The 15,891-nt window shown below is 42.7% G+C and overlaps 1 protein-coding gene across 1 annotated transcript; it reads right to left on the bottom strand.

The window, feature by feature from the left end:
* Positions 1 to 583: 583 nt before the first annotated feature.
* On the bottom strand, positions 584 to 7,397 carry dhx30 (DEAH (Asp-Glu-Ala-His) box helicase 30). The gene is made up of 18 exons (XM_058067246.1): positions 7,216 to 7,397; positions 6,942 to 7,078; positions 6,756 to 6,866; positions 6,437 to 6,688; positions 6,219 to 6,365; positions 5,998 to 6,150; positions 5,473 to 5,928; positions 4,849 to 5,293; positions 4,666 to 4,770; positions 4,420 to 4,595; positions 4,089 to 4,295; positions 3,930 to 4,011; positions 3,249 to 3,442; positions 2,939 to 3,098; positions 2,706 to 2,863; positions 1,726 to 1,829; positions 1,515 to 1,654; positions 584 to 1,445 (listed from the first exon to the last, which is right to left on the bottom strand). Exons 1-18 carry the CDS (start codon positions 7,385 to 7,387, stop codon positions 1,186 to 1,188), a joined length of 3,459 nt encoding a protein of 1,152 aa, XP_057923229.1. The 5' UTR covers positions 7,388 to 7,397; the 3' UTR covers positions 584 to 1,185.
* Between the last annotated feature and the right edge of the window lie 8,494 nt (positions 7,398 to 15,891).

Raw genomic sequence — 15,891 nt, 5'->3', positions numbered from 1 at the left:
TTAATTAAATACTTCATACTATTAATGTGACTTCTAATGTTGCATGGTTTTGCGTGGTACTCCATATCTTTTTCCTTTCTACCATTTTCTTTGTCAAAAGGGTTGGCTCTGCAGAATTAGCTGTTGCAATGCAACCACTGTTGCATTAAAAAGAGAGAAGAAGAAGAGAGAAGTCACCTCTCAATAACCCGGGTAGGCTACCACACTATCCAGTAACAACTGAGTTTTGGTGTCTGATGGATGGATGGATTGAAGTGCGTAAGTTTTACTTCAACTCATTTAATCGTGGCAATTTTTGAAAAGACAAAAGCGTTTAGTACTGGCCATTTTAGACAATTTTTATTGATTTTTTTAATGCACACAGAATATTGTGTTCTATATGGCTCATGAAACCTACCAAAAGAAAGAATAGACTAACTTCTTTTATCAGTTTCTACCTTTTTTCGTTCTTTAGTCATCAGCAGTAGAACATAGGTACATTTCAAGAAAATATGTCTAAGTTCTTGACAAAAAAAAAAAATGGAGAAAACGTGAAAAGATATATCGATTTCAAGCATAACTTTTCCCTTTAACTCAAATACTGTATCTAAACAAACAACACAAACCGTGTTGATTTACATCAAAATAATTTATTTACAAATATAACACCATGAACCATTTACAAATGTTATATTTGAAACTAAACTGTGTGTGTGTGTATGTATGCACTACAATGAGTAACCTTGCTACACTCCTCCATGATCTTCCACTTCCTCCTTCCTGTCATGTGTGCACTTCTGCCTGCTTGTGGCCATTTGTATGACTTAAAACCGATCTAAAAAGAGACATTCAATAGCGTGCAGTTGTATTATCACCTCTTTTGCCTACCCCTGCGTTAGCGCTGAGTAAACGGTGCAGGTGAACCCAATTTTATGACCATCGTATTAAATATTATATATTAAATAGTATATAATATCATACATAAACAATTTATTCATTAATGAATGTCAACACACATCTGCTTTTAATAAAGCAATAAATATGAAGCTCCATACAACAAGTTCATGATTTTTTTTCGTGGTGGAGCCCTCTATACTAGAGTATATTTAAAGTACCAATCCAAAAAGGGTACTCACAATACTTTAACAACAAAATAAATAAGATGGCATCACCTCCTTCTGGCCATTATGTGCTATGTGTCTGTCCTCAGTCAACTTCACTGTCGCTGCTGTCATTCCGAGCCCACGGATTCTGTTCGGTGTCATTGAGAAGCTCCACCAGGAGTGAGACAAGCTCTCCGTCCTGGGCCTTGTGGGTGGCTATGTTCCTCGGGTTGCGGAGGTTGCGTTGGAGCATGGCCTGAATGGATGTGCGGAGCTCCCACAGCAGCTCCCACGTGTCAGCCACCAGCTGGCAGCGCACCAGCGAGCGACCAGGGAAAGACACCTCGACTGTGTCTCCGCTCACTTCAAAACACAAAAGAATACATATTTAGGTGGACATTGATGTGAGGATGGCATACAAGCTCTACGTACCCGTCTCAGTGATGTTACAATCTGTGAGCAACAACAGGGCAAGTGGATGCACTGCTGACGAGTCCCGAATGAAAACTGAGCCGTTGGACTTGACGGCTCCAAAGAAAGTGAGCCATCGACAAGGAAGCTCCTCCTTTCCTCTATAAAGCCATAACAACACATTAGGAACGTCATACTTGGTTGGATTTTTCCATTATGAGCATTGTCTCACCTGTTCACAGAGGAGCGGTGAAGCAGGACGCTGCCGCTGAGTGTACGGAAGGCCAAGCGGTTGGGACGGAAGCGCCCCCCTTTGGTCACAATGCCTTTCTTCACCTTGAAGGTAAAGACATTAATTTTGTCTTTTGTCCACACAAAGTCTTTTAGCCCATTTCTAAATCACTCAAGACTGGAATACTTTGTTTTTTTGGCTTGTTACTCTTGTGTATCACAGTATAAGTATTCTGAGGAGTCATTTTTCTAAATTTAATTTGCTTTTTGTGTATTATTCGTGTGATATAAGGAGTATGTTTACTTTACAAAAAGTCAGGTTGGACTCCATTTATGATTATCACTCTGCCTTTTCCACGAACAGCTTTCTTCCGGTATCTGTCAGTCATTTTCTGTGCTGGTTATCCTCACGAGGGTCGCCAGGGTCTATCCCAGCTGTCTTTGAGCGAGAGAGGCGGGGTACACCCTGGACTGGTCGCCAGCCAATCACAGGGCACATATAGACAAACAACCATTCACACTCACATTCATACCTACGGACAATTTGGAGTCGACAATTAACCTAGCATGTTTTTGGAATGTGGGAGGAAACCGGAAAACCCACGCAACATGTGGAGAACATGAAAACTCCACACAGAGATGCCCCAGCGGAGAATCGAACCCGCGTCTCCTAGCTGTGTGGCCTGCGTGCTAACCACTCTAATTGGCCTAATTGGACAGTTGAGTACAGTACCACCTGTTGCTTTCACATGCACCCATTCACAATTTTTCCAATACCCGAATCTGGATGTGTGCCGATACGATTCCAAACATACCTACATGAGAACTCTTACATTCATTTTGCTGGTAGGCCTTCAATGCCTTTTAAAAATGCCTGTGCATGTTCAGCCAATTCATTCCATTCATATTTTGTCCTTCAAGCTTTGGAGAGTTAAAGGCTATTAAGTAGAATATGACTTGATTCAAAGAGGTTGCAGGTACCTGGATAAGGTTGGGGTAGAGTCCTGCTAGCAGCACCGCTTTCAGAAGGTGTTCCTGGTCACTGTTCTTGTTGAAAAGTGAAGAGTGACGCTGACACTCGCTAGCATGGGACACTAGCTGAGCCTCGCGTAGGTTATCGCTGAACTGAGAAATCAAGCCTGAGACACAGAGAAAGAAAACAAAGTGTAATGCAACCTACTGTGTGTGTGTGTGTGTGATAACTTCCCACTAACCGTTGATGAACCTGAGGCCGGCCTTAGACAAAATGTGCTTTTCCAGATAGCTGTCCCTGTCCCTGCAGTGACCCTCTTGCTGAAGTATCCTCCATCCCAATACGGCTCGACTGAACACCAAGTAGTCGCTGAAGCTGGAGTCGCTCAGATTCGCTTTGGCCTGAGTAAAAAAAATAAAAAAAACTTGTGTACTAGGCTACACCGCAGGTCATTCTGATATTTTTTGTTTCGTATGCATGCTTTTTGGGCATTTAAGTCCAGATTTTCATACACTGCAGTGTGAACTTCGAAGTCTCTTTGTGCACCTCACCTTGGTGACCAGCGATCGGTTCTGCAGGCTATTGTGAAAAGGATCCCGGGTAAGACAGGCGGCTATGGACAACATAGGCAGGATGCACCTGAACATGGTGCTCAGGACCAGAACTTTGCCAAGACGTGGGTCACATGACATGGACGCCACACGCTCTCCTAAAGGCGTCAACGTTTCTGATCTGTCAAGAACTCCTGCAGAGGAAACATTGGCATACGTTACAAAAAATGTTTTGTCATTTTATCCATTTATAAACCATGTTTTTGTTCACTTTACACTGACATTATAGACCTTAAAAAAAGAAGCTACAATTAATATATGTATGCTATTCTATATTCTTCAACATTACCCTTTTTGTTATAGTATTTCAATCTCATAATCATTGCATTTTGTATATGACCGTCTTAATGTTACTCTTCACATCTAGCTCATAAAAATCAGATTAATTTAATAAGTTGCTTCTCTCAAAGATATAATTTTAGTCATGTTTTTTATAATATCCATTAGTTTTATATTTGTTTTACATATGATGTTTAAAAATTGGAACATTATATTATTAGTTTACCCTGAAAGATGGAAACATTACATACTGGTTTAAATTACATTACATTTAATTAAAATCTAAATCAGATGTGGAAATTAATTATGGAATATAAAATTGTTAGCCCACAGAACACTCACCAATGTCTTGCAGATTTCGGACGGCGTCTGACACTGCTCCCTGCTCTGGGCTGTCCAACACTTGCGATAAAAACTCTACAGCCTAAATGACACACGCACGTGCACAAACAATAATGTTTATGGAAGACAAGCAGGCAGACAAAAATAAATCAAATGTACCTTGCATTTTGGACTGTGGATCTTGGCCTGAACCACCAAGCTCTCTAGGGGGATGCGCAGGATCTCTGGGATGGGGAAGGGGCTCATGGAGTCTAGCTGTTTTCGTGGAAAGAGATGGTAGGATTGCCCTGGTTGACAGCGCCCTGCTCTTCCTTTTCGCTGAGTGACATTGGATCGAGATATCCACACGGTGTCCAGACAAGATACCTGGAGAGGAATCAAGATGAGATGTTTCCCCAACGCATTCTTGGCTTGGCATGGAATTTTTATAAAAAATTTGAATGAAATTTTAAAATGGCTTTGTACTAGTACTGCAAATGCACGGCCTTACTTTAGTGCGTGGGTCATAATGATGCTCTTTGTGTGTTCCTGCATCCACCACATGCACAATATCATCGATGGTGATGGAGGTCTCAGCGATGTTGGTGGCCAGGACAATTTTCCTCCTGCCCTCTTGGGGGCGCTGGAACACCGCCTGCTGATCCGCCACTGACAAACTAGAATGCACTGAAACAGAAGCATGAATTTATGTGCTGCAAATCAAATGTGTTTTAAAGATGGATGTGTGTGCTCTTACATGGCAGGATCAACTGTGAGCCAGAGGAAAAGTGTGGCTTCATATGAAGCATTTGTTGAACCGTCTTAATGTCCTGCCAGCCAGGTAGGAAACACAATACAGCACCTATGGAAGGTCGGGGAGATAGGGTGTCATCTTGAATTTTAACTCAAGTGGAAAGCAAGAGACTTGTGAATTTGCTACCTGGTTGTCCATGTCTGTCAATGTGCTCAATGACATCAGCGACCAGGTCCAGGTCTGGAGAGACCTCATCGCTTTGTGCCGACTCTGGCACAGGCAAGGGGCGCCCCATCTCTCTCAGCAGGTCCTCCAGGTATCTGTCCTTCACTGGGTGCATGAAACCAGGTACCTTCACAATGGGACAGCCCCCAAAGTAGCGAGCCAGCCGCTGGTTGTCTCCGGTGGCACTCATGAGCACCACGCGTAGGTCAGGGTTCTTGTCCATGCTCGAGCGCAACAGTGCCAGCAGGAGGTCCGTGTTGACATCGCGCTCGTGAACCTCGTCTACGACCACGTGGCTTATGCCCTTCAGGGCAGGGTTGGACTGCAGCTTCCTTAGCAGGACGCCCACTGTGAGGAAGAGCAAGGCTCCGGCATTGTGTTCCGGTGGTCTGCTCTCGAGTCTCACCTATGGAGGGGGATCATTATACATAACGCTGTAGATGATCAAGTATATGCATTGATTGTAGAATAACTGCATACAAAATTGAGGGCTCTAGCTGATTCAGTGTCAACTAGTTTGCTATAGAAGAGTTTCACAAACGAGGGAACACAGTATTCAAATAATGGGGGGATTTCATTGAGTACCTGATATCCCACAGAGTGTTTAAGAGCAGGACCCATCTCCTGGGCGACGCGATGTGCCACTGACACCGCGCTGATCCGCCGAGGTTGGGTCACGAGGATGTTGCACTGGGCCCCCTGCCCCACCGTCACACAGTCCTCCAGGAGAAACCGTGGGATCCGCGTGGTTTTGCCACATCCAGTTTCTCCGGCGATCACCACCACCTTGGAAGAACGTACGGCCGAGATGACACGCTGCCGGTGACTGTCGACTGGCAGCTCCACGCTGAGGCTGGGGGAGGCTCTCCTCCATTCCTCCTGCAGGCGGTTGTTTAGGTATATCTCCTCCTGCGGAGACCGCGGCCTGTACGGCTTTCCTGTGATGGCATCTAACGTCAAGTCTTCTTCCTCCTCTGCTACATGCTGCTCTCTCTCGTCTTCTTCCTCGCAGAGTTTCTGCACCTCTGCTTCTACTGGGTACTGTCATGAAGACAACACAAAAACATATTTAGTGACTAAACTAAAACTAAACAGCTGTCATTAACTGACCTGTGTGAGATATTCTCTCATACGGCTCTGTAGGTAGTCCGGGACTTGCACTTGAAGGGGGCGCCGCTCACTCTCTGCTGCCTGCCTCACCTTATCCCGGTGGTACTTGGCATGAGTCAGCGGATTGTTGTTCTCATCCAGCAACTGTAGTTCCTACACAAGACGACATTTGATGCACTTTACAGTCCAAACAAGCACGAAAGAACAGCAAGACTCTTCACCTTCAGTTTCATGCAAGCGAGAGCCGCTGCCCTCTTCTCTGCTCCAGCCTTGTTGTTTGCTGTCGCAGTGAAAGTCATTTCCTGCGGCCAGTGCAGGGTCAGCTCACACCTTTTGAGCTTCCCTCCACCTGTCTTGAACTGTATCGGCTAATGGCAACAATATATAATAAGTAACAAAGCATTCATAAAGAGCATGGTTAATGAGCAATGCTACATACTTTGCTGCTGTTGGATCCTGTGGCCACCTGAACCACCCGGGTTAATAGTGCTTTGGGAGAAGGGAAGAGAGAAAGCGCTTCAGTGAAGTTAGGTGTGTTTTCAGGGACAGGTGGCACCAGGTCAAGCGTGGAATCATGGACACAGTCAGTCCAAGGGTCGTCATCGATGTTGTACAGGGATGACCGCACACCTCTCCCTCTGCTCGCTCTCCTTCTCGGGAGCTGATTATTTGGGCCGATCACACCCATTTCCTGTGAAACAACATGATAGTTATGAGTGATTACACTACAAGATTGATACTCGTATTGAAAATCGTACTTTTAGTTTGTGACAAGCAGCAGCTGCAGCAAGTCTCTCTGCATCCACTTTCCTGGAGGCATAACCTTCCTCCGCGATCTTACAGGGCCACAGCACTGTAACAGTGGCTTTCTATGCAACAAATTACACAACAGTCAATACAGTAATACAACAGGAGTCTACACAAGCTATGGGTACTGTTCTTGCCTTGACACCCTCTTCCTCGGTGCATGTGTACTGGATGAGCTGAGACAGGTCGTTGACTCCCAGCGAGCGAGCAAGGGTGTTATTTAAGAGACTTTTGGGATCCGGAAATTCATCCAGTAAGTTTGAGCTAATGTTTCCTTATGAGAAAAACAAGTCATACAGACGTTAGAGGGGAAAAACAACAGAACACTCGAAGGAAGGTGATGTTATGACACATGATGATGCCCTTGACATCCATACCTGTTAGCGGAGTTATTATGTCCCTGTCACTCACCTCGTTTAGCTTGGAAATGCGACGTGCCATATTCCCGAAAGCGCCCGGTTTGTGTCCTACACCACCGCATGTCTCTGCCCCAGTTTGACGCCGTTTGTCCTCCAGTTTGAAGACATTTGCCAAGGCGACACAGCGCTCTCAGTCGCACGAGTAAAACACCGGGTAGCGCCATCTTTGAACTACAATTTTTCTTCTTCGGCGGTGGTGGAACAATTGTTGTAGTAACAGCGCCTCCTCTGGCAGTAGACCAGACTAATAACACATTATAATGATTCCACATGGAGTTATTCTGAACTTTTCAATTTCTACACTAAATAGTATGTTAATATGCTTATATTTGATTTGTACAGATAAGCTGACGTGACTGGCCGAAAGACAAGACTAAAGTTAAGGGAAAGTAAATGTGTGCGAAAATAGGATGTGTACACATAAGTAGTTCCACTAGATGTCAGCGTTGTTACATGTCTACAGTATTACAGCATGTATCGTGTCTTAATGGAAAGCATATGACATCTCGATATCAGAGGTGTCCAACCTTTGCAAAACCGATGCAAAACTCGTAAAACCAATGCAACGTAGGTGAAAATATACTTTGCTAAATATTCTGAAATAAACATGCAGTTAAACATCCATATATTTTCTATGCCACTTATCCTCACTAAGGTCGCGGGTGTATGTCAGAGCCTATCCCAGCTGACTTTGGGCGAGAGGCGGGGTACACCCTGGACTGGTCGCCAGCCAATCACAGGGCACATATAGACAAACAACCATTCACACTCACATTCATACCTATGGACAATTTGGAGTCGCCAATTAACCTAGCATGTTTTTGGAATGTGGGAGGAAACCGGAGTACCCGGAGAAAACCCCCATATGCACGGGAAGAACATGCAAACTCCACACAGAGATACCCGAACGGGGGATCGAACCCCACTCTCCCAGCTGTGTGGCCTAAACACATAATATTAACAACCATTTAAAGAGCAGCGCCGCAAAGCATGATGGGAGATCACACTAGACTTATTTGGCATACCCCACTGCTTAGATGGTTGGTTCAATGCCTGGTTTGAGCTCAATCTACCAATTTACTCTTACTTTCATTCTATGTTTTAGCATATTACCACAGCATTTCAGTCCAGCTTCAGCTTCCGAATGTTTTCATTCTAAGTGTTTCAGTTTCACTTCAGCTTCAGCACTTCAGCCACTTAATTTTAATGTAGAATATGCCACAGATAAGTGAAAACACTATTTAATATAGTGTCATTTAATATCAATTTATTAAACTGAAAAAAGAACAGATTTGAACATATTATGAAAATGAACGCAATATAAACAGACAAGATTGTCCGTCAAGTAAACAGACAGACAAGATGAACTTAAATTGGACAAAAGCTGGATAAAAAGCAGAAAGTACACATTAATCCAATTCAATTTGGTGTAACAACTGAGTTAAAACTACAAACAACTATGTGCATTATGGTATATTTTATTTGGTTTCACATTCATCAACGTTTCACTATTCACAAACATTACAGAGTAACATGCTTTTCCTTGCTAAATAAGGAAAGGAGCTCACACCTTAAAACACCTCATCACTTTTCCTTATGTGTCTGTTCCACTGGGTGTCCATGCATGAGAATTAAAGGGTCCGCCTCAACTTTGACGTTATCTTCAGGATGGGCATTACCAAAGGCGTTGACACCGTATCTCTACTCCAACCCTCTTTGCAATGCAGGGTGTAAAAAGGCTACTGATAAAACAAATAATGGTAGACACAGTCCAATCTTAATGTCAGCTGGCTGGTGGCGCCTTAGGTCAGGTAAAAATCTGTGTTGTCTTTACTTCAACTGTTTCATCTATTGGTTCATCCGCCCCCCTAAAATGCTTTTTAATTGTCAATACCATTCAGAAAAGACTCTACATCAAGGCCAGACGAGGTCACATCAAACCCACAGCACTCCATAGATCTCTCTGGATGGTATTCAGCTTTTTTTAACCATACTTCTTTGATTTGGTAAATGACTGATTAATGTCCGTCATGACCAATTTATTTACTTCTGTATATAACTATATTTATGATTTATTTGTTTACTTCTACTTTATTTATGTTTTTCCTCATGAAATTTTGCACAACTCACAATTTTGTTCTCAAAATAAAAAAAAAATTATGAAAGTTTCGATAAGAGACCTTGCAGATAAAATATAGTGTTTCTCTGTAGCTTTTTTTTCTGTAATATCGAAGCAAGCAAATACTTTCCGTGTTCACAGCATACCAGCCATGCACCATGAATGTATGTCATGCTTCTTGCAGCAGCAGCACTACTTTAGATGAGTTGACTTTAGGAGCAGACAAGCTGCTGCACGCTCACATGCAATATGTCTCACATGTGTCATAACACTTCACTAGAAAATGTGCACACAACCTTTAGGTTAAATGCCCTCAATGAAGGCAGATTAAGTTGCACTAAAATGTTTTTTAATGTCCTTTAAACACACTGAAGTGTTTATTTGTCTGTACACTGTAAAAAATGCTTAAATCCTAAATAATGTATTAAATTTGTGAGCGTATTCTTTCGTAATTTATGATTTCATAATGTGGTTCAGTTAGCATTAGCCCATGCGGTGCTCACAGCATTCCAAAGAAATTAATCAATAGCGACCTCTCGGGGGTCCCTGCAATGGGACTTTTCCCGACTACTGAGAAGTGCTGCATGCAGCGAAGCCGACGCCTGAAACAGCAGAGTGGCGCAGACGCACCGTCAGCCTCCAAAACCTTAAGCCGCAAATTATGTCTGGAACATGGAAAAGATCATGTGGCCCCGCCGTGCCGAGTAGGGGCGGTGAGAACGAGGCGTTTGGCGGTAACGGGGTTGGGATTGTACGGATACGATTTACATTCCTTTTTTTTCCAAGGGTGTGATATCAAGACAAGGTCAGAGCGAGGCTAATGCACGAGACGCTGAGGAGAGGGAGGGTAAACCTGAGGTCGCAAAACTCAGACTCTATTGACTAGGGGTGTCATGAGACGAGAAGATACGCAAGACTGGGTCTACGAGAATGAGACAAGACAATATTTTAACTTGACTCCTGACAGTCACATTAAACACAGCAGCAGGCTAATCCAGGCACTTGTGATCCACCTGCATTCATGCTCTGTCGTCGCCTAATAGGAGAACCTTTGATGCTATATTCTTGGGATCTCCTCCTTATCCTTCTTGAGAAAAAATGAACAGTAAAAAAATATATATCATACAGACAGATTTTAACAACCAACGTTATATTAATCTTTGTTTTTATTCATTCATTCATTTTCTACCACTTATCCTCACGAGGGTCGCGGGGAGTGCTGGAGCCTATCCCAGCTGTCTTCGGGCGGGTGGACTGGTCGCCAGCCAATCACAGGGTTCTTTGTTGTGAATTATTAGTTGTCTAATGGGTTATATTAATCTTTGTTTTTATTAATTAATTCATTCATTCATTCATTTTCTACCGCTTATCCTCACGAGGGTCGCGGGGAGTGCTGGAGCCTATCCCAGCTGTCTTCGGCCGGGTGGACTGGTCGCCAGCCAATCACAGGGTTCTTTGTTGTGAATTATTAGTTGTCTTATATTAATCTTTGTTTTTATTAATTCATTAATTCATTTTCTACTGCTTACCCTCACGAGGGTCGCGGGTAGTGCTGGAGCCTATCCCAGCTGTCTTCAGGCGGGTGGACTGGTCACCAGCCAATCACAGGGCTCTTTGTTGTTAATTATTAGTTGTCTAATGGGTCACTGTTGCATTTGCATACTAACAGTGATTGGATGTTTGGGATTGGATGAGGGGAGGGGAGCTATGAAGATGAGCGATGAGTAGAGCTTTTTTCGGCTGTGTTTTCATTTCGAAAATGAAGCCATTTATTTTGGGGGTGTTGCCCCCCCAGCCCTAATGTAGAGCTAGCCCCGATTGGTATCATAAGCTGTTCCCATTATGCATGATATCTTTGATCTGAAGTCAGATATGATACAAAAATGTACTTGCTGGTTCAGACGGTTTCATTAAATAATGATTGCTGTCATTGTTTATTCCACTGAAATGTGCCTGACGTGTGTGCACAGTGCGCCTGTCAGCCAATTTACCACTGCGCTGGGTGCGCTTCGCCTGGATGAAGAACAGACCAGGTTGGATTTGGCAATCTTCCAGGGCACCTTTGGTGCGTTGTTTTGCCATGAAATTGTCACTGCGCCAAGCTGAAAATGTGGACAACCTCTCGTACAAGCTTGGGCTCCTTCCCCACCAGAGAAATATTTATCTCCCAAAAACCAGATTTGGCCGCCGAAGACCAGGTCGACCAGGTGCCCGCCCTTGAACACCACCCAAAGCACATTGCTTACCTTATGCTTGCCCTCGCAGGTGGAGGGTCTACAAGGAGGGATGCCATGTGGCTTCTTCAGACTGTCTCCAGATTGTCCGGAAAAGAGGATTTTTGACACCAGTTGACAAACCAAAAATATTACATTTCCATGAAAGAGGCAGCCTGAAATAAAAGGTGTTGAAAAGCCAAATCTCTTTCAGCATTTTCACATTAGAGTGTTTTATTTCTGTGCAATTACAAGGATGGACCTCTGGGCTTTGAGGTTGCAAGACCGTTCAAATGAGACGGAATGTGCACTCGGATGTTGGGTGTTGGATTTGGAGGTATTTCCCCCGAGAGGGGTAAGAAATCCCATTCAAAATAGGATATTTAAACTTTTGCACTTCATGAACTTTTTAGAATTCAACTCGTGGCCCATGATTGATATCAAAAGTTTCATGATCAGGTCAAATCTAAATTAAAACAATTATTTAAACAAAAAGCATTGTAATGCTTTCCAGTATATGTTTTCCACTGAGTTCCTGTTGGTGATATACCTTACTTGAAATGACTGAAGAGTCAAAATTATCAATATTTTGGTTTGAATATTGATTTTAGAGATTGAGTAGCTGGTATCGGAAGTATCATTATTTCAGTATCATTCTGCACATCCCCGCTGGATGAGAAGTGAAGCATGAAGTTAAAATCAAGTGAGTCAAGTTAATCTGATTCAACGGAGGACCACTATTCCGGTAAACCACGCCTCTGCCTGGGCCAGTAGATTAAACTGGACATTAAACACATTAAACAGGAAGCCTAACCTCATATTGGACCAAGCAGTCTTCCTGAGCTTCAACGTGGGCTTTCTCTTTACATCTCACTCTTCTCCAGTAGCTATTTGACTATCTAGCTGTGTGTGGACATGTGGCATGTTATGTTTTCACTCTATGTCCTTCCACTCCCCTCAAGCACCTCATGGTGGCATCGCAGGTGAATAGCACAGACGTGAAGTGCGTTCACGGACAACGGGTCATTACACAATTTCTTTTGGCAAAGAATCACCGCTTTACAGCATTCTTTGGCCTGTTTACTTCATTATAGTACACTATACTACTGCAATGGTATCATTGTTCCATTTCTAATATGCTTGTGTTGTCATCCAACAATCCATTTTTACCGCGTTTTCTCACTAGGGTTGCAGGCATGCTGGAGCCTATCCCAGCTGTCTCCGGTGAGAGGCGGGCTACACCGTGGACTGGTGGCCAGCCAATCACAGGGCACATATAGACAAACAACCATTCACACTCACATTCATACCTATGGACAATTTGGAGTCGCCAATTAACCTAGCATGTTTTTGGAATGGAAACCGGAGTACCCGGAGAAAACCCACAAGAATCGAACGCTTGTGTTGTTATCATTAATTATTTGTCAGTCTCTCAGAGTGAAGAGTAGAAAAGCGGGAGGCAAGATGATGGAGACACACTGGAGAGATTAGTGTCCATTACCAAAAACCATTTCTGCTCCTCGCCAAGACCACACGCTTTTAACCCTCATTGCTGGTGTGGAGTGGAGGCGGGGGTGAGCTGGAGGCACTGCCGTGTTTTAAGAAGGGTGTAGGAATCAATTATCCCACTCCAGAGACATGCAGGGCCCGGTGGGTATTGCCCGGGATTAGTGTCCATTCTTGTCATGTACTGACAAACCCTCCTGCTGATCTCCTTAGAAGCAGGTGTTATTAAGCAGCAAAGACTCTCACTGGGGGCCTATAGGCCTTTAAAAAACCCTTGTGTGGGAGTGAGTGACAAGCTCATAATGTTGGAGGAGGGGGAAAAGTGCATTCCTGCGCCTTCAAGCGCTCACCTGTGTGAAATATCCAATGACCTTAAAGTGAAATCATGCAAATCAAAAACTGATATGACCTCGACTGCTTTAAATAACTGTACGCCACATGTGTCTTTGGACAATATAGCTTCTTGGATTCTTTTTTTAATTCGATTTTGCAGTAAATTTTAAGTGTCACGTGGGGGCGTAATGAATGTATTTTTAATGTCGGAATTTAGTTTGGTAAGTCCCACTGGGAACATGGCATTTTGAATGTCTAATGAGCTGTGGTTGGCCACTGCCTCCTAGAAGTGCTATTGCATACTTTATCCATGTAAGTCTACACTTGCTTGTGTATAAGCTGTGTAAGCTGCTCATGCAAGGTTATTGCAATGTTATGCTCTGGAGGGAAATAAAACGATCGTAATTAAGGTTGCACGTCTGTTGCTGACTGGTAGAAGAGTATCAGGCTTTATTTTAAGATGTGTAGGAAAGCCTGTTTATTTTTTTACAAAGTTGTCCCCTCATCATGGGGCATAATGTCTAAAAGGAAGGAGGGTTTTCCTTCATGACGTCATGAAAACCTAGCCTCGACTCTCAAAAGTGGAACAAACAAGTGAAGACTAGTCTGCTTTGTAAAGAAGAACAACATTATGTCAGCAATGGGATGTTGGGCAACATTCATGCAGACCTTGATTTTAATGAATGCTCATGGAAACAGGAGCTCAGAACGTTCACAGAAAGTAAACCGCTGTCACACACAGCATAAAAAGGACAGGGAGAGTCGGCCAACTGTTTGTAACTACTGATTGGCTGATCATTCTCAGAAACAATTTGACCTCTGAACCCTGAATTCTGTCAGCAGAGCGCAGCCCAGGTGTGTCTGGAGTGCTTCCAAGTTCACATACGACCTGCCCGTGTTTACGCGCCAGAATTCAAGGTGTGGGCGCACACAAAAGATGTCAGGTGGTAGCAGAAGTGCGTTTACACAGAAAAGGAGGTTGGTGGTTGTCCTAAATCTAATGATTAAATGCAGTCAAGGGGTTTGTCGTTTGAGATCACTTCATGATTAGTACCTCATAAATAATGTGTTTTTTTAATGGAAGTGAATTCATAAAAAAGTAGTTCTCGTCAATGCGGTTACGGTTGCACTCGCCATGCCTCAGCTCAGTTAATCCCCAAATCGTACGCATTGAAAAGCAGTAGCAGAGGCTAAATATTTTTCATGAGCAGGCCTGCCAAGGTGTTCAGGTTACTCGCCAAGGATGATTGATAGCTGGCCAGTGGATCTCAATGGCTCTCAGTGTGTCACAGCTTTGCAAAGTGATTACCAGCTTTTGGTCTGTTGTGAAATTGGCCTACAGTCATATTTGCTGACAACATTTTAGCTTTTCTTTCTTCGCCGTGAACCGCGTGTGAACCCACCTCGCTTTGCAGTGGCAGGAGCGGACTGATATTTAACCTCCGCTGCCAATCTTTAACACACAAAAAAAATCTACTGCACTTCTCGGAGGCCTGTGTTGTCTTTTTGAAAGGTGACATGGACGCAGACATGGTGTTACAAGTGTTTGACTTGCAACTAGAGGTCAGTACCGGAAATTATCACGCAATGAGATCCTGTCACCACGTAGACACATTATTAGGCACATCTCTTCTGAGCTTCAATATAAGGCCTGTAAAATGGTGCTTGGACGTAACGTTTGGTTTGAATGATTGATTGATTCTTTATCTGAAGCCATGCAAAAATATATAGTGTTCATTTTGTGAACAATGTACACACAGTGGATAGAGCAAAAAAAAAAAAATATATATATACATATGCAGTACATATACAGAAGAGAATGGAGAATGGAAATACATATATACACACAAACTAAATTAGCTCCAAAAAGAGTGGGAAGAACACAAACTTATTCACTCCCACCCATTACTGTTGGAAATGACATTTTCCCTCATATATAGTTATAACATGTTATTCTGCGTATATTTTTTTACTGTATCTTTTTTTTAATTAAAAACAAATATACAGGCACACAGTATTTAAATATTTGTAATTTTATACGTATAATGTTTGTAATAGTTTAATCTAATCTAATAGCCTTATACATCTTCTTATATATAAGTCTTATATATGTTATACATCAAACATATATAAACAACATTTTAATGACACAACACTTTTAATGAATGAAAATACATGTATTAAATATACACACATTTGATTGCTATATTTTGACCGTCTCACATTGCTATATAATGGTATAATATTCAAGTATAGCTATTTATCCATGTATACAGTATGTGCATAGTTTATATAAATTGCATATACAAAAATGGTATACATTATAATGATATAATACCCACGACCCGAGTCAGGATAAGCAGTATAGAAAATGGATGGATGGATAATATTAGAATGAATAGTTGTTTTTTGGTTTAAAATTGAATACTCTCACATACTGTATGTACAGTGATGTACTATATAGGTAACTAAATAATAATAATCACTGAAACACATA

This window comes from Doryrhamphus excisus, chromosome 3 (assembly GCF_030265055.1).
Source record: "Doryrhamphus excisus isolate RoL2022-K1 chromosome 3, RoL_Dexc_1.0, whole genome shotgun sequence".
Taxonomy (NCBI): domain Eukaryota; kingdom Metazoa; phylum Chordata; class Actinopteri; order Syngnathiformes; family Syngnathidae; genus Doryrhamphus; species Doryrhamphus excisus.
This window is presented reverse-complemented; position numbering and strand designations above follow the sequence as displayed.